Raw genomic sequence first — 23,724 nt, forward strand, 5'->3', positions numbered from 1 at the left:
GCCTTAAGTGGAGGAGTTCAAGTATCTCATTGTCTTTTTCACAGTAGATGAATAAGACACTGTGGCAGATTGACAGACGGATTGGCGTAGCTGTAATGCGGACCCCATATTGGTCTGCTAAAGTGAGGTGAGCAGAAAACGGAGTCGAGCTACTAATATGTCATTCAGTCACCAACTCGCTTCAGGCCATATGAACTGAGCCCTTTTCCTTCCTTCCTTCCTTCCTTCCTTCCTTCTCCCAGAATGCATTTAAATACAAGACAGACTGTCAGAAAAACATGTGAATAAAAAAGCAAATATAGAAGCTTTTCATAGAGACTTAGAGCTAAGCAATAATTAACCTTTATATTGATCCTCGTTTCTTTTACATATGTAGGATGTTTAGCAAATGCAACAGACACTGTATGATATGCTTCAATGAACATGAAAAAGAAAAGAATAAAAAAGTCCAGAGGGGGACATGGCATGCTAAAATACTGGCGACTGTAGACAAAGATTTTCAGAAAGCGTGACCCCTGACCACTGAGATTCTAACTCGTGATTTTGGCATATTTAAGACTATGCCAAAGCATCTGAAATGAATTTCAGTCTGGACTTTGACTAAGCTACTTCAAATCCTTAATTTAATTCACTCCCACCACCATGTTTACTTTGGTATGATGTGGGATGCTGTTTTGGCTTTCATAAATCAAATGAAAACAGTTATTTTAATAAACATTTCATGCGCTGATGTTAAAAGAAGAGAACAGTCTACAGGATGACGCAGCAGCAGGTTGCTGGATAGTCGTCAGCATTGACTTTGTGTTCGTTGCCGTACACATAGTAGGCGTGGGTGTTGTCTTTCCACTCGTAGTTCACCCTGGTGATGGGGATCAGCTCGACCGTCTGCCTCTGAAAGAGAGAGATAGAGGTGCGTGTCAGCTTGAGTAGGAAAGCATTAGCTTAGCTTAGCATAGACTAAAAGCTGGAGGAAAGGAAACACATCAGCCTCATTCTGTCGTACGTCTTGACCGTCTCTGATTCGCATAAACATTAAATGGTAGATCATTATTAAATATTAATAATGATTGCTGTGACTCATTTGTCACAAGCTGAAATTTGTGGCAATGATTGAACATGACTATCTCAAAGACTATTAAAGATAAAAGCCTAATATTTTAAAATATGTTTTTAAAATATGTTCAAATATGTAAAAATAAATATCTAAATATTTAAAATTTGAAAAAAGTGCAAGACTACTACAAAGTCCTATATATGAAAGCAAACTAATAAAAAAAACTTCCCATTTCAAAAGACAGAAAGTGAAAATTTCTAAATAGTATATAGTTATCTTTCACAACAATGCTAAAATAAAACTGAATCCTTTTTAACATTAAATGATTATGATTTTCTTCATTTTTGTGATTATTTCCATTTAACTTTCATGTTTAATTGAGCAAATATCACAAGCTGTACCACAAAAACATCAGCAGATAGTAAAAATGGCACTATACCACTTTTTTATATCCGATACCGATATCATAAATTTGGATATCTGCTGATATGAATCCAATATAGTGTATTTTTTAATCAATAAAACTGTTTTTTAAATATTTTGCTGCATTTTGTATAAGTTCATACTCAAGTTTAAACAAAAAAAAAACTAAAGCTATTCTGTTATACCTGTATGCAAAAAATACACTGCACCCAAAATATTTCATAGTTCAGCATAGTGATGTGCGATACCACTGATTTCCTTTCCGATCCGATACCAAGTAATCGTCAGGGTGGTATCGACGATACTGATCCGATACCGATACTTTGTACAAAAACGTATTTTATTTATTGTATCTCAAATTATAGCGTCATAATGATTACAGGACATCAGATTTCTTGTTCTTATCACTTAGTAATGCAGAGTTCATCATATAGAAATAAAAAAACTGCAGTTGTGCGCTATTTGAACACCTTGCCTGCCTGCAGCACTAAAGGACTCCGTGAGAGACGTCACCTGTCCCTCTCCTCCTCTTCAGTTCGCCTCAACATACGCTATTCTGTGATATGATTTACTCTGAGGTGTTTGACAAGGTTAGTGATGTTGCCACAACCATACATGCCAACCCTCCTGATTTTTCCAGGAGAATCCCGAATTTCAGTGCCCCTCCTGAAAATCTCCCGGAGCCACCATTCTCCCGAATTTCTCCCGATTTTCCACCCGGACAACAAAATTGAAAAACCATATCGCAGAATTTATAACGCGGCCCAGCCAATTCCAGTTTCCAACAATGGCGGCAGCGACTTAGTTTTAATATTACTCTTGTTACGGCCTCCGGCCTCAGGTGGCCCCGCCTTCCTCTAGGTAAATCAATGTGTTCCAGGACTTGTGTGTGATTGGTTACTGGGAGACCCGTGCCAACCCTCTCTTATGCAGAATGAAGTGTGCCAGACCACACGGACGATTGGCTGCCCCGGGATCCCATGATGCTCCAAGAGGCAATCAGTGGCTGATCGTACCCACCTGTGGCTACAAAAGGCTGGAGGTCCTTCACTCAGTGGCTGCTGCTTAGGACTGAATATGCAGTTTGCCCTTCGTGCCTCCCTCGTCGATCTTTTTTGAACTTATTCATATTGCTGAACTTTGTCGAACCTTGGTGCATGCTTTAAACTTAGCCTGATTAGAGTTTTGAGCTGCTAGCGGGCTGTGAGTAGGATTTTGTGACACTGGCTTGCCTTAGTTACCCTTTAACTTTTACTCGTGACTGTTCTTTCTTTATGTAATAATTGTCTGCCCAGTGGTCTGTTGCACAGCCCTGTCGGTTTTCTGTTTAAAGTTTGTAATTAAAACCTTTTGCTTTACTCAGTTTTGTGTTGGGGGGCTCGTGTATGTTACTCCCTCCCTGACGCCTAGCAGAGGGGGTCGTAACATAAGTGGGGGCTCGTCCGGGATCCCTCATAGGGGGTCTTTGTTCCTGGGAGTGGGGGTTAAAAATAAAAAAATTTAAAAAAAAAAAAAAAAAAAAAAAAGAAGAAAAGGGGGGGGGGGGGTGTTTGTTTTATCACTAGAGATTAAGCACTATGTCGGCTGCGTTTTGTTTACAGCACTTTATAGCTGCCCCATCTCTTGAGGTTATTAATAGCTGTCGCAAAAATGATTTGCTGCAAATTGTGGATCACTTTCAGCTGCAGGTTTCAAAAACCCTCCGTAAGTGTGATATAAAAGCCTTAGTGGTGGACAAGTTGGTGGGAGCTGGTGTGCTTCAAGTGCCTGTTTCACCTGTGGTCTCTGGTGTGCCAAGCCAAGCTGCCGTAGTTGAAGAGGGCCAAAATGGTTCTAGTGGGGATGGTGAGGGGGATGAGCGGGGAAAAACGCCGCGCACGCTTCCTCGCTATGACCCACTCTCTTCTGGGAGTTCAGAAGGCAGAGACGGAGCTCGGCTGAAGGTGCGGCTGGCACGTCTCCAATTGGAGGCTGAGGAGAAGGCTCAGAACAGGCGGGTTCAGCTCGAAATAAGAAGGCTGGAAATAGAGGCAGACAAAGCCGTTAGGCTCCGAAAGCTTGAGCTGGAGTCTCAGTCTCAAGCCTCATCTGTCTCTGCTGACAATTCCGGTCCCACCTCCTCGTCCGCTTCTGCTTTTAAAATTAATAAGTGCATTTCTTTAGTGCCCACTTTTAGAGAAACTGAGGTTGATACGTTCAAATGCTGCAAAGTATGTATCGCTGGCGCGCTGCAGTGGCCTAGTGAGATTTGGCCTCTTTTGCTACAGTGCAAACTGTCCGGCAAAGCCCAAGAGGTGGTGGCTGCACTTTCTTTAAAGGACAGTTTAGATTACGCGTGCGTTAAAACAGCTGTCTTGCAGGCATATGAGCTAGTTCCCGAGGCCTATAGGCAGAGGTTTCGCCAGCAAAAGAAATTGCCAACTCAAACTTATGTGGAGTTTGCAAGAGAAAAGGGGGTTCTCTTTGATAAGAGGTGTGTTGCTTCAAAAGCGAGTGACTATGACGCTCTGCGCGAATTAGTTTTGTTAGAGGATTTTAAGAAGTGCATTCCTGAGCGTATTGTGCTATATTTGAATGAACAAAGTGACGTCACTCGCATCTGCTGCTGTTCTTGCTGATGAGTTTGTACTCACTCATAAAGCCTCGTTTACTGACAGTGAGAAGCCACGGGTTAGCCCTGTGCAACAGCGCCACACAGCTAAAGTGTCTGGGTCTAGGGAAAACCGTGAATGTTTTTACTGTCATAAAACTGGACATGTGATTGCTGACTGTTTAGCCTTAAAACGCAAAACATCAAATGCTCAGCAACCCAAAGGGGTGGGTTTTGTAAAAGCTGAGGCCCGTCATGAGGTCCATGGTTGTGGTGGTAGGGTGCCAGACCCCTGTTTCAAACCATTCATTTTTGATGGCTCAGTAAGGGACACTGGAGGTTCTCAAACTGTCATCCTCTCAAGTGTATTACCATTTTCTGCTGAAAGTGAATGTGGTTTTAATTCTGTTCTACGGGGGATAGAGATGGGTTACGCTCCCAGACCAGTTCACAGAATTTTTATTAAATCAAACCTTGCTACAGGATTTTTCCCTGTTGCTGTTTGCCCGGCCTTGCCAATAGAGGGTGTGGCCATGCTGTTGGGCAATGATATCGCAGGAGGGGTAGTGCTCCCTCGTCTGGAGGTTTTAGACAACCCCCTGAATCAGAAAGCCTCTGATGTTTCTATGCCCCCTGGGCTGTATCCAGCCTGTGCAATTACTCGAGCACAAGCTCGTAAAGATACTGATATTGCCCTCTCTGATTCTGTGTTGATGTCCACATTTTCCGGGGAGAATGATGTGCCCACTAACAGAAACAATGTTCTGTCACCCCCAGACTCTGTGAAACCTGAGGAGCCTGATCCATTTCCTAAGGTCTCTTTGCTGCCCTTGACTAGAGACCAGCTATCAGCAGCTCAATTAGCTGATGAAACACTACAGAGCTGTTTCAAACGTACGGTAAGTGCTGAGCAAGTCGAGAAAGAGCAACAAGCCTATTTTGTAGAACATGATGTTCTAATGCGTCAGTGGTCTCCACCAGGTGCAGATTGGAGTAAGGTCAAGCAGATTGTAGTTCCCTCTGTGTACCGGCAAAAGACCCTGGCCCTTGCTCATGAAAGCCAGTGGTCGGGACACTTGGGCATCACGAAAACATACCAGCTACTATTAAAACATTTCTTTTGGCCTGGTATGAAGCGTGATGTTTCTAAATTTTGCAACAGTTGCCATGTATGTCAGGTTGCAGGTAAACCTAATCAGGTCATACCCCTGGCTCCGTTGTGTCCCATTCCTGTAGTGGATCAGCCATTTGACCATGTCATAGTAGACTGTGTGGGTCCACTACCTAGAACAAAATCAGGAAAGCAATACCTTCTCACAATCATGTGTGCAGCTACCCGTTTCCCCGAGGCTGTCCCGTTACATAAGGTTACAGCAAAAGCAGTTGTTAAGGCGTTGACAACATTCTTTTCAGTGTTTGGCTTGCCAAAGGTCATACAGACCGACCAGGGCTCAAACTTTCAGTCTAAGTTGTTCAACCAAGTGGCTAGCACTCTAGGTGTCAAGCATGTCGTGTCCTCTGCGTATCATCCTGAATCGCAGGGTGCATTAGAGCGGTGGCACCAGACCTTAAAGACGATGCTACGCAAATACTGCCTGGAGAGTGAAAAGAGCTGGGATGAGGGTGTTCCATTTGTGTTATTTGCTGCCCGTGACGCCGTTCAGGAGTCACTTGGTTTTAGTCCTTCTGAGCTGGTATTTGGCCATAGGCCACGGGGACCCCTCAAAGCTCTGAAAGAGGCGTTTTTGAGCCCACATGGGGTTTTCAAAGTGAATGTCAGCAGTTATGTAAAGCACTTCCGTGAGCGTTTGAATCAAGCCAACGCTCTGGCTAAACGGCACCTTGCCGCTTCACAGGGAAAGATGAAACGCCATTATGATAAGGCTTCTGTTAAAAGAACCTTTCAGGTGGGGGACCAGGTTCTTGTGCTCTTGCCTGTTCCAGGCTCAGCCTTGTCTGCTAGGTATAGTGGCCCCTTTAAAGTTTGTGAAAAGAGAGGGGAGACAGATTATGTAATTTGCACTCCCGACCGCAGACGCAAAACACGCGTCTGTCACATAAACATGTTGAAACTGTACCATCCTCGGTCAACGCCAGAGCCTGCTGGGTTCTGTGCTCCTATTGTAGCCTCAAGCCACCTAGAGGAAGGAGGGGTGGACGAGGTTGATGGGTTAAAACTACGTTATCCCACCTGTTCTAGACCCCGTCTGCCTAACTCTGAAATGCTAAAGGCATTGCCGAGTTTGCTTGAGCATCTGTTTTCAGAGCAGCAAGAAGACATAATTGCCTTGATTAGGGAACACACCTGTTTATTCGGGGATGTGCCAACTTCCACTACGGTGCTAGAGCATGACATCGATGTCCAGGGAGCTAAACCTATTAAGCAGCATCCTTATCGAGCCAGCCCCCATAAGCGCTTGCTCATGAAACAGGAGGCTGACTATCTGCTGCAACATGGCTTAGCGAAGCCCAGTCAAAGCCCCTGGAGCTCGCCTTGTATAGTGGAATCTAAGCCAGATGGCTCGCCCCGTTTTATTACAGACTTCCGGAAGGTGAACTCTGTGACTGTGGCTGACTCACATCCTCTCCCAAGAGTTGAGGATTGTGTGGACAGTATTGGGACTGCTCAGTATGTCTCAAAGTTAGATCTTCTTAAAGGTTACTGGCAGGTCCCTTTAACTGAACGTGCCTCTAACATCTCTGCCTTTGTTACACCTGATGATTTTCTACAATACACAGTCATGGCGTTCGGCATGTGTAACGCTCCTGCCACCTTCCAGAGGCTAGTAAATAAAGTCCTCCGTGGCCTGTCCAACTGCAGTGCCTACCTAGATGATCTAGTAGTTTACACTGAAACATGGCAAGATCATTTGGAAACGTTACAGCAGGTATTTCACCGTTTGGCTCAAGCTACTCTAACTCTCAACTTAGCTAAGTGTGAGTTTGCCAAAGCTACAGTGACGTACTTAGGCAGGGAGGTGGGACGTGGACAGGTCCGGCCCATAGATGCCAAAGTGGCAGTGATTAAAGAGTTTCCCACACCTACCACCAGGCGTGAGTTGCGTAGGTTTCTAGGGATGGTGGGCTACTACAGAAACTTTTGTAAGAATTTCTCCTCTGTAGTCAAGCCATTGACTGACCTACTCAGCCCAAAGGTTGAGTTTGGCTGGTCAAGTGAGTGTCAGGATGCTTTTGAGAGTGCAAAAGCCCTCCTCTGCCATACTCCTGTGTTAGCTGCACCTGATTTGACGCGACCATTCAAACTTGAGGTTGATGCCAGTGCTGTTGGGGCTGGGGCAGTGCTGTTGCAAGAAGACTTGCAGGGTTTGAACCACCCCGTTTGTTACTTTTCCCACAAGTTCAATAAAAATCAGTTAAACTACTCCACCATTGAAAAGGAGACCCTGGCTTTGTTGTTGGCTCTTCAGCACTTTCACGTGTACCTGGGGTCCAGCATGTTGCCTCTTGTTGTGTACACCGACCACAACCCACTTGTGTTCCTTGCTCGTATGTTTAATCATAACCAGCGCCTTATGCGCTGGGCTCTGTTGTTGCAGGAATACAACTTAAGTATTCGCCATAAAAGGGGGTCTGAAAATGTTTTAGCTGATGGTCTGTCCCGCTTGTAAACATGTTTTACTGTGTTTGTTCTTTGTTGTTGTTCACACTCTGCAACGTCCGCTTCTGCCCGACATAGTTGGTGTTTTAAGGGGAGGGGTGTTACGGCCTCCGGCCTCAGGTGGCCCCGCCTTCCTCTAGGTAAATCAATGTGTTCCAGGACTTGTGTGTGATTGGTTACTGGGAGACCCGTGCCAACCCTCTCTTATGCAGAATGAAGTGTGCCAGACCACACGGACGATTGGCTGCCCCGGGATCCCATGATGCTCCAAGAGGCAATCAGTGGCTGATCGTACCCACCTGTGGCTACAAAAGGCTGGAGGTCCTTCACTCAGTGGCTGCTGCTTAGGACTGAACATGCAGTTTGCCCTTCGTGCCTCCCTCGTCGATCTTTTTTGAACTTATTCATATTGCTGAACTTTGTCGAACCTTGGTGCATGCTTTAAACTTAGCCTGATTAGAGTTTTGAGCTGCTAGTGGGCTGTGAGTAGGATTTTGTGAAGCTGGCTTGCCTTAGTTAAAACCCTAGCTTTTATTTTGTGTGCGGCCAGCCTGCCTTAGTTACCCTTTAACTTTTACTCGTGACTGTTCTTTCTTTATGTAATAATTGTCTGCCCAGTGGTCTGTTGCACAGCCCTGTCGGTTTTCTGTTTAAAGTTTGTAATTAAAACCTTTTGCTTTACTCAGTTTTGTGTTGGGGGGCTCGTGTATGTTACTCCCTCCCTGACGCCTAGCAGAGGGGGTCGTAACACTCTTATTTCTCTTTCTGGGTCGCAAAAAAACTTTTAACATATTTTCAGGTGAGAATGTAGCTGTGTAAACTTCAAATATCTGAACCGACCGACACATCGTCTTCAAACCCCTGCGGTCTTTCATTACTCGGGTTAAACATGATATATAAGTCACTTTGATAACTTAAAAATGTTATTGTTTGGCTTTTTCAGTGTTTTATTTGTTCATGAGCAAATCAGTTTGGCTGAGATTAAAGTGATTAGATTAGATTAAATTAAATTTAACTTAATTAATCCCTCGGGAGGGTTTTTACACAGCTGAATAAACGTTAAACAGAAAACTAATTAAACAAAGTGTGAGACGGTCGAGAGTTTACGCCAGCGCCCTGTTATATTTTAGATAGCAAGGAGCAGACGGCAGAGTTTCACTTCACCGAGGGAGCTCGTGACGTACTACCCGGCTTTCTTTAGACCACGAAGGCCGGGTCCTCAGGTGGAAGCAGCTTCTGAATTTGGACACCCTCGCTGTTTCCGGGCCGGCCAATAATAAAGGTGACATTTAATGCATTTTATCCGATGAATAAACACTGTAAAATGTATTTTGAATGTCTCCCTAATTCTGAGGTCTCAAGTATGGCCACAATACCTCACTCTTGGAGCACTTTTTTGCCACATGTATCACAAACCATGTCTCAGCTGTTTGTGGAGGTAAAATATGTCCGCACAATTACGCTCAGCCATTGTTGTGAGTGCGCACGCCAAGGGGCTGCGAGACATTTATACAGCCGTATTTCGCACATGACTATGAAAGAGGAAGTAGTTCCTTTGAATGTAGACAAGATCTGAATGTTATAGTTTCTTTCCACTGTGTTCCTGTTAATGATAAACTACAAATTTACCCTAAATTACTAAAATATCGATATTTTAATGTGAGAATTGATTCTAGAACATAAATGATTATGTATCGGAGGAATCAATATTTCAGGATCGATCCGCACATCACTAGTTCAGCAATACTGATCAATCTAATAAACTTAAACCTACACCATCCTCCCTATTCTGGTATTTTAAAGAGTACTTAGTGGAAATATTAAGCAACCTAACTAATAGGGTTGCAAACTCCCAGCAATATAAATAGGGAACCACTCCCCACCCTCCGCCTCGTGATGCTTAATCGACGTAATTTAATTTAATGCACGTGTAAAAAAAACAACAAAAAAACAAAATGCACAGAAATCAATTATTTTTCTACAATAATTAAATAGATTCAACATCTTTCTTCAACAGAATTGCAGACTGCACAGATGGTACCTTTCCAAAGGAAAAAGTACTGTAGCTTATAAATTTGACTTAATAGTTCCTATATACAATAATGGATTTCTATACATTTACATCAGATGAAAACTTTGGGTGTAAGATTCAGATAATTATGTATTAAAAGCTCGACATTTTAAATGAGAATAAGATGGAAAAGCATGTCTTTGTGCCCCCTTTTCCCTGTTAATGCCCTACCTGCCCCCTGGCTAAACTTTGCTAGACCCGCCCCTGCACAGTTACCAGCCGTCAGCTACGTAGAAAAGGATCCTGGTCTAGAAAGTAATATTAATCTCCATAAGTTGATTCTGTTCATCTGGACGTAGCGTTTTGTGGGAGAAACGTTTCGTCACTCATCCAAGTGACTTCTTCAGGCTCAGCTGACTGCAGGTTTCCCCAACCTTATAAACAGTACAACATTCTAACAACAGCTTATAAGCTCAAACGTGCTGCTGTTGTTTAGCCGCTGGTTTCCTTTTTCTGGTGCAAAGTGGGCCAAAAACAAACAAGGGAGACGGGACTTGCGACAGAAAAGCCGATCAGCCGATCAGTTTCATGATTGAAGTAGCAACAGGAGAGGGAGAGAGAGAGAAGAGGCAGTCGCTCCATATATCGGTTGTTATGCTTAACGTGGGAATGCTTTACAAACATTCAGACATTAACTTACACACTTCTTCTCTCTGGGATAACTTTCTTGGAGATGAAATGCTGGTTTGGTAGCGAGACGCCAAGTGCTCAACCAGACCACCGAGAGGTCTCGCACGCCACAGCCGCTCTATCACATGACGCATACTGCTCCGACGTGCTATGGTTATGAGTTGAGTTACGCCATGGCGCAAGTTTTTCTTTGAGGCGCTTTCGTGATATTTAATGGATTGATTACATTTTTTTATTACCGATATGTAATATTGGATCGGTCCATCCCCAGTAGATAGTCTAGCTTAAATAGAACAAAATCCTTGAATTTATGTTCTTTGTGAATTGTACTCCTTTTTTTTTTTTTTTATGTTGTTTCCATCCCCTGATGTATTACTTGATATGGTTTTTTGAAATCGTTTTTCAAGATCAACTTTGACATTGGGTGCTAACAATAAAGGTCAAGGCCAAATGTTTAGTCAACCAAGATACTCGTGCCCCCCCCAAAGCCTTTTATATTATTGTGAAGTTTGAAGATGATCCATAAAAACTTGGGTGGGTTATATATGTTTTTGCTGATTTACATATTTTATGTGACCCTCGACCTGATTTTCACCAAAATTAAATCAGCTCGAGCTGTCCTTGGCATCTACCATCACAACATCATCACCATCAATTTGAAAATGATATCTTGAAAATTGTTAACACTACACTGCTAACAGACAAACAATTCCTTTGGGTAGGTGGATATTAGGGGTGCAACGATACACAAAATTCACGGTTCGGTTCGATACTTTGGTGTCACGGTTCGATATTTTTTCGATACAAAAAAAATGTTCATGCCTTTTTAATTTGTCATTTATTAAAATTATAAATATATATTTTAACTCAAAAGTACAGTTTTTAAATTTAACCCTAACCCTTGTGCGTGTTTTTTATTTTGACAGCGAATGCGCACCTGCGGACCACTTATGTGCAGCCCTGGTTATTTAGCTCGTCATATTGCAGCCACAGAAATTCTTTTGTCCATGAAACCATAAAGCTGCACTTTCTTTTTGCCTTATAGTCTGATTTGTCATAACTTCTCCGTTTTGTGGTAAGCTTTTCTTTGGCTGTCACTTCTTCACCCTGACCTGTCTTATTTGGCTCAGCAGAACTAAAATATATATCCTGCTGCTTTTACACACGGACTCACATAAGCTCAGCGATTCTCTGCGCGATCAACCTCTCACATGTTTAAGCTGCGGGAGATTTCACTTGTCATGTTTGCATAGTAAGCTAACGATTAATAAGACGATGTCAGAGGAATTGGTGCACAAATTATCATCACTCACAGATCAGTGCTGTCGCTCTCTATACACAGTTCGCACGATTGCAAAGTGAAAGCAAAAAAACAAGCGCAAATTTAAACGCGATTTCAATATGTCACATATTGACAGTGGCTCACCGATGCCAATGACATAATTACCCAGCTACATTTCTGAAAGAATGCAAAAGCATTGACATATATTTTTCCTTCCTACAATAGCCCGACGGGCAGGGCAGAGATAGATTTTGGTAGCCCGTCTGAAAAAAATCGCTAGCCCCAGGACGTCGGGCTAGCGATTTTGCGAGCCCTGTATCTGATTGTGGAATCACTCATCTTTGGAAAAGAGAGTTTATTACAGAGAAATGTCTCTTTCCAAAATAAAAGCTATACTATCCGCTTCTTCTGGGCTATATTCTCAGCAGCATAAGGAGAATCATGTGCTAACAGCTGTCTAAATGACTCGGCTAAAGTTAGTAGCATGCTTGTTGTTTTTGTCTTTGCACTAGGATGATGTCGGCGTAAATGTGCAGTCATATTCGTTGTGTTCCCACTAGTGCTTTCAGGTTAATCTCGTTGAAATGACCTTAACGCCACAACATGGCAAATCTCCGTTAACGAGCTACCGCCGATCGCCTCGTGCATGGGGCTAGACGGCCAACACGTTAACGAGCTAACTGCGCTAACACACTAGTTCCCACCCATGTAATTGAGCATTGCATGGCACATCCAACATACTGTTTTACTTTAGTCCATGACTCGCTTACCTTCAGGGTCATACGTCACATGAAAACCAAAATAATTCCAAACGCCAGATCTGAATGAGGGTGGGGGAGGTCCATGTTGCAAGGAGAGCTTAACTTCTGTCTTGCTAGCTTGCCCTGCGCTCTTCCTTCTGACTATGCTGTCTGTGTTGAGTGCTCAGTGGATCTGCGCTCGACAGTGCAGCCTAGGCGGAGTAGTCGAACGCAGATTCACAATATCAACACAGACAGCATCGTCAGAAGGAAAGTTGATAAAATAAATTACAAATGTTGTATTGTTCGATACATATGCGTACCGAACCGAAAGCACTGTATCGAACGGTTCAATATCGATACGAATATCGTTGCACCCCTAGTGGATAACTATATACTGTTCAGAAATAGCGACTAGTTGTCTTTTGCAAGGTCAAGGTTTTTTTTTTTATTAGTGTGTTCTCAAAAATGTATTCATTCATTTCAAGACACCTTCAGTCACGACGCACCACAGAACACTACATGTGGCCATCAAACTGTTTATCTCCTTATGACATGTGGACTAATTTCACAAAATCTCGCTGATACTTTACATAGTATTGTTTTAACTTTGGAATATTTCATTTTAATTAAACATTGCACTCTGAAGGTCTTTGAAAACGTTTCTTGTGTCATAAGAACAAACCCCTCTAAAACCCCACATTGTAAATTACACCACAACCTTTCCTGGAATTGTAAATGTATGTGTCTCATCACACTCATGACACTGTGATTGGCCCATTTGGTGCTTTTGTTTCTTCTACACATTTCTGGTTACTTCCAGAATTGTGTAGTTCATGTTTTGTTGCAACTGACTGGGAGTGTATGAATCAACATAAAGAGAGAAACTCCCCACCAACAAGCATTTTGGTGGCAAAATTGCAGAGCAACACAGGCACACTAGAATAGACCTTTTGTTTTTCTCTTGAGCTGTGTGTCGGCCTACCTGCTGCAGAATCCTGGAGGTTTGGCCATACTTCGTTTGATGTTCTTTGATCAGACGGTCAGAGGCCTGAGAGACTCCTGGGTTTGGAAACCCAAACAGCGGGTAAACCTGAGAGATAAAAGAGAGAAATTAACATGCAATATACACACAGCTAACCCCAGCAATGTCTTTTACTTCTTACGTTTATGTTTACCTAAACTACATCTGGCTGAAGTGAGCCCCTGCTGTGGCATTATGTTTTACTTATGAAGATTAGTTCATCTTTAAAATGCGAAATTTGGAATACAGCATTCTAAACTATTGTGTAGAAATTACTGTGATGTAGTTTATTGTGTATATTTTGGTATGAAATAACTGAACTGAAAAGTGTGAAGCTACATTAGCTGTGTGTGTGTGTGTCTGTGGTTTTCATGGGGACCAAAAACTGGTAGTTTACTATACTACACTACAGGGAGTGCAGAATTATTAGGCAAATGAGTATTTTGTCCACATCATCCTCTCCATGCATGTTGTCTTACTCCAAGCTGTATAGGCTCGAAAGCCTACTACCAATTAAGCATATTAGGTGATGTGCATCTCTGTAATGAGAAGGGGTGTGGTCTAATGACATCAACACCCTATGTATATTTGTGAATGTGGAGATGTTATATTGGTTTCACTGGTAAAAATAAATAATTGAAATGGGTATATATTTGTTTTTTGTTGAGTTGCCTAATAATTATGCACAGTAATAGTCACCTGCACACACAGATATCCCCCTAAAATAGCTAAAACTAAAAACAAACTAAAAACTACTTCCAAAAACATTCAGCTTTGATATTAATGAGTTTTTTGGGTTCATTGAGAACATGGTTGTTGTTCAATAATAAAATTATTCCTCAAAAATACAACTTGCCTAATAATTATGCACTCCCTGTATACAGCCCTCGTTTGAAGGCATTTTTGAGACTCAAAATGTGGTTTTAGTGTCAGGGTTACAATTAGGTTAGGTTTAGGGGAAGGGTCAGGGTTAGGCAATCATTTTTGATGGTTAGGGTAAGCGGCTAGGGAAAGCATTATGTCAATGAGATGTCTCCACAAGGATATAAATACACACAGACGAGTGTGTGTGTGTGTGTGTGTGGGTGTGTGTGCATACCAAGTTCTGGCTGTTCTTGAACAGCTCCTTCCCATTCACTGAGCACAGCTTATCAGTCTTTAAACCAGAGTTATGCTCCACCACGTGGTCTTCCACATTGTTTTTCCTAAATACACACAATAACTATATTCATATATATGTACCAAATCACAACATCTTCAAGAAACCTTGAAGATGTTTCTTCGAGGTTAATTAAGAAACATAATTCAGCAATCCAGTGTTGGAACAGCTCAGTACTTGTACTCACCACTCCACTTTGAGCTCGATGTAGGTCAGCAGTTGGCGTTTTCCTTTACAGGTTTGACACTCCTTTTTCCCTCTGCCATTACACTTACTACAACTAAACACAAACATAGACGTGACACATTAACCTTTTGTTTTTCTTTTTGTGGTCACATCAATATCTTCTTTAGGCCCTAGTTGGTGGTTGTTCTAGGTGGTTGGCCACATAACCAGTATGCTGCTTTGCTGTATTTGATCACCAACAGTTGGTTTTCGCTGGCAGCAGTCTCAATGTTCTTGTTTCAGGTGTGACCACATATGGAAATTCCATATTGCATTTCAACAAACGGGCCTATCAAGGTTTTATTTCAGCAAGGTCCAGGTTTTGGAGGCGGTCTTCATACTAATGTTAGGCTGCTTCTTCTTCGCTTGGCCCATTCTGCTGTGGATGTAATCTGTGATCTGATTTTTGAACTATCAAATGAATGCGTTTAAATTCACTGCTTAATTGGGGCACCATTGAGATGAAAAGCAGCCGCCGATGCTCTGTGGTGTTGATTTAGAGTCCATATGGCCCGGCAATGCAGGCATTGTCACAGAGGATGTCAGTCACCTCTGCATCGTCATTTGTATCGATAAGCTGTCATTAGCAAACATCAGTCTTGAATCATACATCCATGAACATACATCATCCAAATAATTCTTATTCCAAAACTCATTTCCTCAAGACTCAACTGTTCCTAAAGCCAAGCCTGAATCGAATAAGAGTTTTTAAATGTGAATTGAAATCAGCTTTGTAATAATCTAAAATCATCTTTGGGAGGTGCTTTTCTAGATTTACCTGGATTTACCTGGCAGGGAAGGGTTGGACCATTCTTGTTTCCTTAGATCAGATTTATTTATTTTTTTTAAATTCTAATATTTCTGTATTTCATTTATTATTTTCTGAGTATGTGTACGCTTATTCTGTTAATATTGCTGCTTATCTTCACATCCTCCAGAACATAATTTAACAGATTCCATCCTTCACGTCTTTTAAAATAAAATAAAAATATATATATATTTTTTTAAATCAAAATTGAGTTATTGCGGGATGCAGATAGAGGACACAGATGATTGTGGTGCGACTATCTCTGCTCATGTATTCATCAGGCAAGTCTGTAGTGCTAGATATCAAAAAGTCAGTTGTTGATTCTTTTGGTTTTATTGCTGGTTGCACTGCAGACAAGATGCAGCTGCTCTGCACACAGGAGCAGACTCTGCTTCAAGAATTGTTTTCGTGGTTGTGTGTGTGGGGGGGACCAGTGCTAATGTCACGTCCACTTGTGCTTTCACAGCTTTGTTGTACTCAACAAACATCTTGTTTCCACTTTTAGCAGGAACAGTTTTTCTTGAATATTTTGAAAAGTGTGGTGTTTTGCTGTTGGTCTGCCCTCTTGTAGCTCCCTTTTTAGGTATGAAGTCATCATTTGAGGCTGACACACTGCTCTCATTCTCAGAAATGTCTGTAATTATCTTGTTGTGGAGTACGCTAGGCCAAGTAGTATCATTGATATTGATATTCTTGCTTTCTTAATCACGTATAAATTTATACACTTATTATTGCAGATAGGAAAATATGGCTCAACCTTAACAGAAACTCAGCATCCCTGTTTTATCTATAGTCACAGTTATTTATATCACCTAAATTTTAAAAAGAGAAGAAAAAAGAATGGAAGTCTGGTTATGATTGCACTTGAATGCCGAATGAATGAACGGCTAACTAGATATATTATTAATGGTTTGCATGCATAAACAGAAAACCTGGCTGTTTTGGTCCCTTTTTAAAAAAATCTCCAGTTTACTGCATTGGATTGATTTGCTCTAAAAACATGTACTCATATTCTGAAGTAATAATTGCCTTTTTATTTATGGTAATGTTGTATGCATAGTTTTGTTCTGAAAAAAGTAGTACCTTTCTTTGCCTGTGCCATTGCAGTGACTGCAGGCCGCATCCAACTTCACTCCAGTGCCATCACACACCCAGCAAGCTTTCTACAAAGACACAAATAAGCATTTTTTTAACATTACCACCAGATTTCTCCTGTCAGCAATTATTATGCATTGTTGAGAATTTTCTTACTTTTCCACATCCATTGCACTCAGTGCATTGCTCTACACCTGTTGCATGGCAGGTGTTGCATTCCTAAAAACACACACACAAAAAAAAGTTAATAATAAGATTATTGTCACACTGACAGACACTTCTCCTTAGATCCTTAGAACCTTCCCACACATTCCATGTTAACAGCTTAACTTCTAATCAGAGATCAAGCTAAATCAAAACTGCAAATAAAGTTGTGGTAGGAGTTTGCATGTGCTCAGAAAAAGGTTTTTATAGTCAAATGAGAAAAGAAAAAGAGCTATGTGGCCACAATGACAAGAAGTATGTTTGGATTAGTAAAGGTGAGGCATTCAAACCTAAATGTACCAGCTGTTAAAGATGGTGGACGTAGCAAATTCTTCAAATTCATCTCAAAACAACAGCTACATGATTGAAATGCTGAGCGCTCCAGCAGGACAATGATCCCTAACACACATCGTTGTTCTGTTGATTTAGCCTTGGGGTTCTACACTGCCGGAAAAAAAAAAGATTGTTTATTAATCCTCACCTTTGACTCTGCATTTGGGTCATTTTCACATACAATCATGACACTACTGAAATGTCTTGAAGAACTGCTGTATTGAGAACCCTTGAACACTATCGGTAACCCAAGAAACAACCTCCGGTCCTTTCAAGACCCTGTCAAACCCATGGAACATTTTCAGATTTGACAGCTTTAATTCACAAAGGGCTGCTTACATCTTTTCAAGGTTCCCTGCCAGCTTTACTGTGCCTATATATCCAACCATTACTTGAGTCAGCTCAATGCATTTAAAAAAAAAAAAAAAAAAAAAAAAAGCTCTAGAAAAATCCCATGGACAACTAGCAACCCAATGAAACCTTTGGAGCATGATAATTCCTTAAGTTCATGTAAGGACCACTGAAATCTATTCCTTAGACCATAAAAACGTTTTCAAAGCTACTGTGGTACTTAATACATGTCCAGTGATTGGGGGGGGGAATTCGATTTACATAATGAAAGTTGTGTCAGCCCTCTTAAAGCTAAAACCAGCACTTTGATAGATAGCTTCTGTTATTCAGTCACCTTGACAGAGGATGTGAATGGCACCCGGATCTTCACTTTATGGTCACTGAAGAGATTGGGGGGCGTGGCCTGGACCTCCCACGGTTGTGGAGCAGGTTGGGTGTAAAAGTCAGCAGGCTCACCTATTAATTATACAAGAGCTCACAGCAAGTGACAGTAAAAAACAAACAAACTGATGTTTAGGTAAGGATTAGGCAATGATGTCCAAAAGAGGAATTCGTTGTAATGAAAGCAGAAGCAAGTGTGTTTCTCCAGTGTTGAATTGACACTAGAAAGTGTCTATATGGGTCCACTCTTTTGAGTGTTAAACATTTTTGACAGTGTTATATTTTTAACAGTAACCTAGTCCGTTTTAAAGATTAACAATGACGTTGAGCAGTGCTGATTTCCTAACACTGGACTATTACTAGCATTTTGAGTTATTTTCCAGTGTTGGAAAATCAGCACTGCTCAGTGTTAGTCATTGCTAACCTTTAAAACTGACTAGGTTACTGTTAAAACTATCACACTGTCAAAAATGTTCATTTAATACTCAAAAGAGTGGACCTATATAGACACTTTCTAGTGTCAATTCAACACTGGAGATTTTGCAGTGGCATTTTTCCATGTAGTTTCTGTTATGGTCCTGGGTCTGTTAGAAAGTGACTTTGAGGTTTTTTTTTAGTAAATCTTGGTATTGTTTGGAATTATATTCATGTATCTGTTCCCCATAGTGGAACAGTTGTGGTATTTAGTTTCTTTCCCTTGTTCAGTTTTCTGTGATTAGTTTGTTTTTGTATCTCCCTCTCGTTTCCTCTTCCCTCGTTATCTTGTGTATTTATCATTTAGTCGCCCCACTAGCTGTGATTTTCCCCATGTTTCCTTTTTAGTTCAGGGATTTTTTTTTACCCGTTTCTCGACTGCCTGTAAATTGTTCTGGACTGAATAAAATAAAAATGTGTTTTTACCTTCATATGGTTTCTGGGCCCACTCAGTTGACCTGGACTCAGTGAACGTCTCTAGACGGTACTAAGGAACAGAAAACTGACTTTACCAAGAGAAACTGGATGTGATGATAAGATTCCCCTGTCAACGTACAACGAACTTTGTGAGCCTTCAGTGTGTTTCTGGATCAGGATGAAGTTGTATTAATGCACATGTAGATTAAAAAAAAAACAAGAGGGAAACAAGTTAGGGCGAAAATATTTTATAACAAAAAAATATTATGAATGGTTGTCGTTAGCATAAAACTGTAGGTAGAAATAACTGATGTTAGCTTACTAGTAACAGCGTGGTGTGCATTACTGCATAACAAATCCTGCTGTAAGACTAATCTACAGTGTAGTTTTCGACCACGTGCAACAGCCCTGAAGATTTGTAATGAAATAAACTGTCCAACCCACAAAACTGCACAATTATTTGCTGCCATGGGGTTGGCAAACTACTGCTTCAGTAGGTTTGGACACTTACTTAAAGCCCTCAGGTTTCTGAGAAAAAAAAAATCATTACACATGTTAATTTTTCAACAGTTCATTATCATTCAATTATGTCCTTTGGTCAAATATTTGGAAAAAACATTTAAACTGAATAAAAGCAGTTCAAACCAGACGTCTTTAGTAGACTGATCAAGATAGTAAAGGCAGATATGGAGGTAACTCAGTCCGCAGCATCACTGATGCTGACAGCATTATAAATAGGGAACATTTAATCACCCTAAATGTGTTGAATGGCTCCATGGAGGTGATGACTCCCTGAGTGACCGGAGCGTCACTGTAGCAGCAATGAGACGACACAAATTCCTTGAATGCCTTACGAGCCTCATCCTCAGAAAGAGAGGGGATGCTACAAATCACATAAACTTTGTGTTAAACCAGAAAATTCTACTGGTTGGTGAGCAGCTCAGAAACACAGGTAATATGTCGTACCTCCATTCAGGATTTTCAGGGGCAGGTTGGGGTGGGGCTACTGGCTCCGTGGGCATGGGAGGGGGCAGGAAACCTCCTGCATCAATGACAAATTTTCAAGTACAAGCAACAGGATTAATGTGAGGAATTATGTGAACCGGGCTTTTCTTACCTCCTCCTGGCACAGTGCCTTCATAGCCTGGGACATTGCCAAACATGTTGGCTTGGGGTGCCATGACAGGTGGATACATAGCTGGAATGAAAAACAAGAAACAAAAAATTCAAACCAATCTTCTGGGTGAAATTAAAACTAGTCATGTCTCCAGCTTTCCATGTTTACTTTTTGATGCAAACCAAAGCTCTGACCAGGCAGCTTAGGAGGTCTGACATTTTGTCTTGGCAAGAAACTGATTCCACTCTCTAGTTGGTGGCTGGTTAGCTTGGGATAAATACTGAAAGGGAAACAGCTATTCCAAATCTATTCAAAGTTAAAAAAAAATATATATATATATTTCCGAGGAACTTATTAATTAGCACGTAATATCTTTGTGGTAGTGTGGTGTGGTTTCTTCTCAACAGCTAAAGAAAGGTAAGACGGAATAGGTTTAGGGAGAGAAAGTTAACTGGTATAGCCTGGCTTATCAACCAGCACCTTTTTATCCAGTTAGGATAGGATGTTAGGACCTCGAAGTCTCATGAATACCTGATGAATATAGTGGTGGCTCATGAGGTAGAGCATGTCATAGACTAATCGGAAGGTTGGTGATTCGATCAGTGATTCGAGCTCCAGTGCTCATGCCAAATATCCTTGGGCTACTAAACCCAGGTTTGTGTCCGATGTATCCACTGGAGCATGAACATGTGTAAATGTTAGATAGAAAGCACCTCCGGGTGTGAATGGGTGAATGAGGAAAGTTTTACAAAGTGCTCAGGTAGAGTAGAAAAGCGCTAGGAACCAGCCTATTTACCATGAATACAGTGCCCAGGACACAACTGCACCCACATGTGCTTTGCAATTTAGAGGCATGCAGAGCGTTTATTGGTCAGTTATATCTTTTGTATAAGTACAGTGAAAATACACACTGTGGTACTGTACTCTACTGTGAGATCTCTCTCTGTCTCTCTGCTGGGAAGTGAAATCACTGCTATAACTGGGTTTCTTTAAGTTGTACAAAAATAACATTTTAAATAAAATTTGAATTTTATTTCTAGGCTGGACTAGCTTATCTGAAAGACCTTAAAGTACGGTATCACCCCATTACACCACTTGCGCTCAGACTTCAGGTTTACTTGTGGTTCCTAGAATATTTAAAAGTAGAATGACAGGCAGAGACTTCAGCTTTCAGGCCCCTCTCCTGTGGAACCAGCGCCCAGTTTGCATTCCAGAGACAGACACTATCTCTACTTTTAAGATTGGGCTTAAAATGATTCTTTTTGATAAAGCATATAGTTGGAGCTGAATCGGGGGACCCTGAAACATCCCTTAGTTATGCTGTAAAAGGTCGAGGCTGCTGGGGGATTCCCATGATACACTGAGTGTTTCTTCTTCTCTCACCATTTCCCCCCCCCCCCACTCATTAGTTATAATTAGTCACTGGCTCTCTTCCATAGCATGTCTTTGTCCTGTCTTCCCCCCCTCACCCCAATCGGTCACGGCAGATAGCTGCCCCTCCCTGAGCCTGGTTTTGCTGGGGGTTCCTTCCAGTTAAAAGGTTTTTCCTTTCCATTATCACCAAAGCGTATGCTCATAGGAGGTGGTTTGATTGTTGTTATTGTTGTTTTTTGTTTTCTCTGCATTATTGTAGGATCTTTACCTTCCAATACAAAGCACCTCGAGCACCTTAACTGTTGTTGTGATTAGGTTTTGTATAAATAAAACTGAATAATATGTATTCAGTTTAATTAACAGTCTCATCAACATTAGCCCTCTTTACCCCTATGAAGGAATATTAGGACCATATTAAGAAAAAAACATTATTCATCAAAAAAAAAGGTAAAAAAAGGCAACCAAAACCCCACCACAGGTTCTCGTTTTTACTCATGACCTTTCATGACAATTAAACTAATGACTTTAAACCATCAAACCAGAGAACCTCACAAGATTTTCCCTCCACTTCCATTTTGTTTACAATAAGCTACCACATTTTTAAATTCAAAATCACTGACATCTGTCTCTGTGTCTCCCTTTCTCTTGCTCTGCGTCTTAGTTGTGTCTCTTTTTTGTCTCCCTTACTTCTTCCCATGTTCTTCTATTTGTTTCATCCTTGTCTCTTCAGCCTGTCGTGTGTTCCTGGGTTTGCTTATCTCTATGCCAATGTCAAGCTTGCGTGTTTTTCATTTAGTTAATTGTTATTTCATGTGCACTGTGTCCAGCTTTGCATCCCGTTTTGTTCTAATTTGTTCCTGCTATGTAATTATGTGTTTCCACTTCCCTTATCACCCATCAGTGTATATATATATTATCTCTGGCTTCCTATGTCATTTGTCGGAGTGTCTGTTTTCCCACCCAGTGTCCTCCAGTGTCCCCTCCCTGAGCCCAGTGCATGCTCCTGGGAGGTCATCTGATTGTGGAGTTTTCTCTGTACTACTCTTGCAGCTGTTCTAGCATCTCAAAAAAGAATGAGTATGTTAACTTGACACCCAAGCAATTACCGAGGAAGGACTGGGCTCAGTAGTTGAAGAAAAAAAAAAAACCAGACACAAAAAACTGAAATTAGCGAAACAACTTGATTGTAAAAATGTAAACAAAAAATCCTGTTGCTTATTGCCCAAATTGCACTATGTACAAAACAGAAAGTTCCTGTTAATTCGGATTTTTTATTTTATTTTTTTCAATTTCACTTAATTTCTGTCGCTACTACAAAGGCGAACATCTGCATTAAATTCTTCAGGAAATAAGGTTCAGATGGGTTAATGAGTTTCATCTGGAGTTTACTGTCCGAAAGAGAAAACAACTGAAACTCCTTAAAAAACAAAAAACAGAAATAGATTAAAGCAGCAAATATATTCAGTTTAGTGAATGCTGAGGTTTAACGTGATTCTGACTTCTTAATCTTCTCGCACTGAATGTGTTTATAGAAGAAACAGCGTTTCAGTCCTGTCAAAGTATTTTTCTTTCACAAAAGTACTTTTTTCTCCTGCACAACTGTAAGCAAATAGAGAAAAAATGCACACGTTGGACTAAGAAATTTCAAGAGTCTAAGAATGCAGATTGTAATCGAAACACATTTACGAAGGTGGACTATCAGAAGCCGAGCTTGCGCGTTTAATGGCCCGGAGGCGTTTGGTGGTCGGTTTCGTGATAGTTCCTAAAGTCTGCCGTCCTGTGTTTCAATTCTTACCTGCGCTGTTCATTCTGCTGCAGATCAATCACGCTGTTATCAGCTGATTTTTATTGATCCGTTATAATCTCTCTGAGTTTTAGTAGTTATCCCCCGTTTCCCCTCCGTCGGGAGCGCGCAATAGTGATGGGTCGTTTGCGAACGACGCGAGCCGGCTCCTTATCGCGAGCCGTCACGTGGGTTTTTTTTTTTTTTTTTTTCTCTCAGCCTCTCTCTCGCACTTTTTTTCCGCTTCACTCTGCACGCGAGCCTTGTGCTTTACGCTGAGCAGAGGGGGGAGGGGCGGTAGTTACACTCAGTAGCACAGGAACAGAGCCAGAGAGAGAGAAAGAGAGGCAGGGACAACAACATTAGAAAGGTATAGTAATCATCCACAACTATTTTCAGTTGCAGATGATAAAGGATTGAGAAAGTTTATTCATGCAGGTCCATATGACAGAGAATATGCATGTTCTTTTAGTTTTCATATTATAATTTATATTTAATTGTGTTGTGGTTTGCAGTGTTTTGTGTTCTTTTCACTTTAAATTTGTGAAAGGAAAAAGCTGAAAATTTAAA

General features: G+C 41.3%; 1 protein-coding gene across 2 annotated transcripts; it reads right to left on the minus strand.

Annotated features, from left to right (window-relative positions):
* Positions 1-750: 750 nt before the first annotated feature.
* On the minus strand, positions 751-23,229 carry LOC146632608 (protein SSUH2 homolog). 2 transcript variants are annotated; one of them, XM_085354522.1, is made up of 12 exons: positions 23,167-23,229; positions 19,998-20,078; positions 19,847-19,922; positions 19,634-19,763; positions 18,890-18,950; positions 17,943-18,064; positions 16,877-16,939; positions 16,709-16,788; positions 14,780-14,872; positions 14,533-14,638; positions 13,395-13,502; positions 751-891 (listed from the first exon to the last, which is right to left on the minus strand). In XM_085354522.1, exons 1-12 carry the CDS (start codon positions 23,177-23,179, stop codon positions 751-753), a joined length of 1,074 nt encoding a protein of 357 aa, XP_085210648.1. In that variant the 5' UTR covers positions 23,180-23,229. The 2 variants fall into 2 exon arrangements, with proteins under 2 accessions (XP_085210648.1, XP_085210649.1); XM_085354523.1 differs by lacking the exon at positions 23,167-23,229 and adding an exon at positions 22,612-22,633.
* Between the last annotated feature and the right edge of the window lie 495 nt (positions 23,230-23,724).

The sequence above is a fragment of the Diplotaxodon limnothrissa genome, linkage group LG5 (assembly GCF_057381915.1).
Source record: "Diplotaxodon limnothrissa isolate DT_005_m linkage group LG5, D_limnothrissa_male_GT1.1, whole genome shotgun sequence".
In the NCBI taxonomy this organism is placed as follows: Eukaryota; Metazoa; Chordata; class Actinopteri; order Cichliformes; family Cichlidae; genus Diplotaxodon; species Diplotaxodon limnothrissa.

Coding starts and splice junctions, on each gene's coding strand:
- LOC146632608 (XM_085354522.1), bottom strand. Junction 18,065..18,889: donor GGCCCAGAAACCATATGAAG/GTAAAAACACAT, acceptor TATAATTAATAG/GTGAGCCTGCTGACTTTTAC. Junction 14,639..14,779: donor ATCGAGCTCAAAGTGGAGTG/GTGAGTACAAGT, acceptor GTGTGTATTTAG/GAAAAACAATGTGGAAGACC.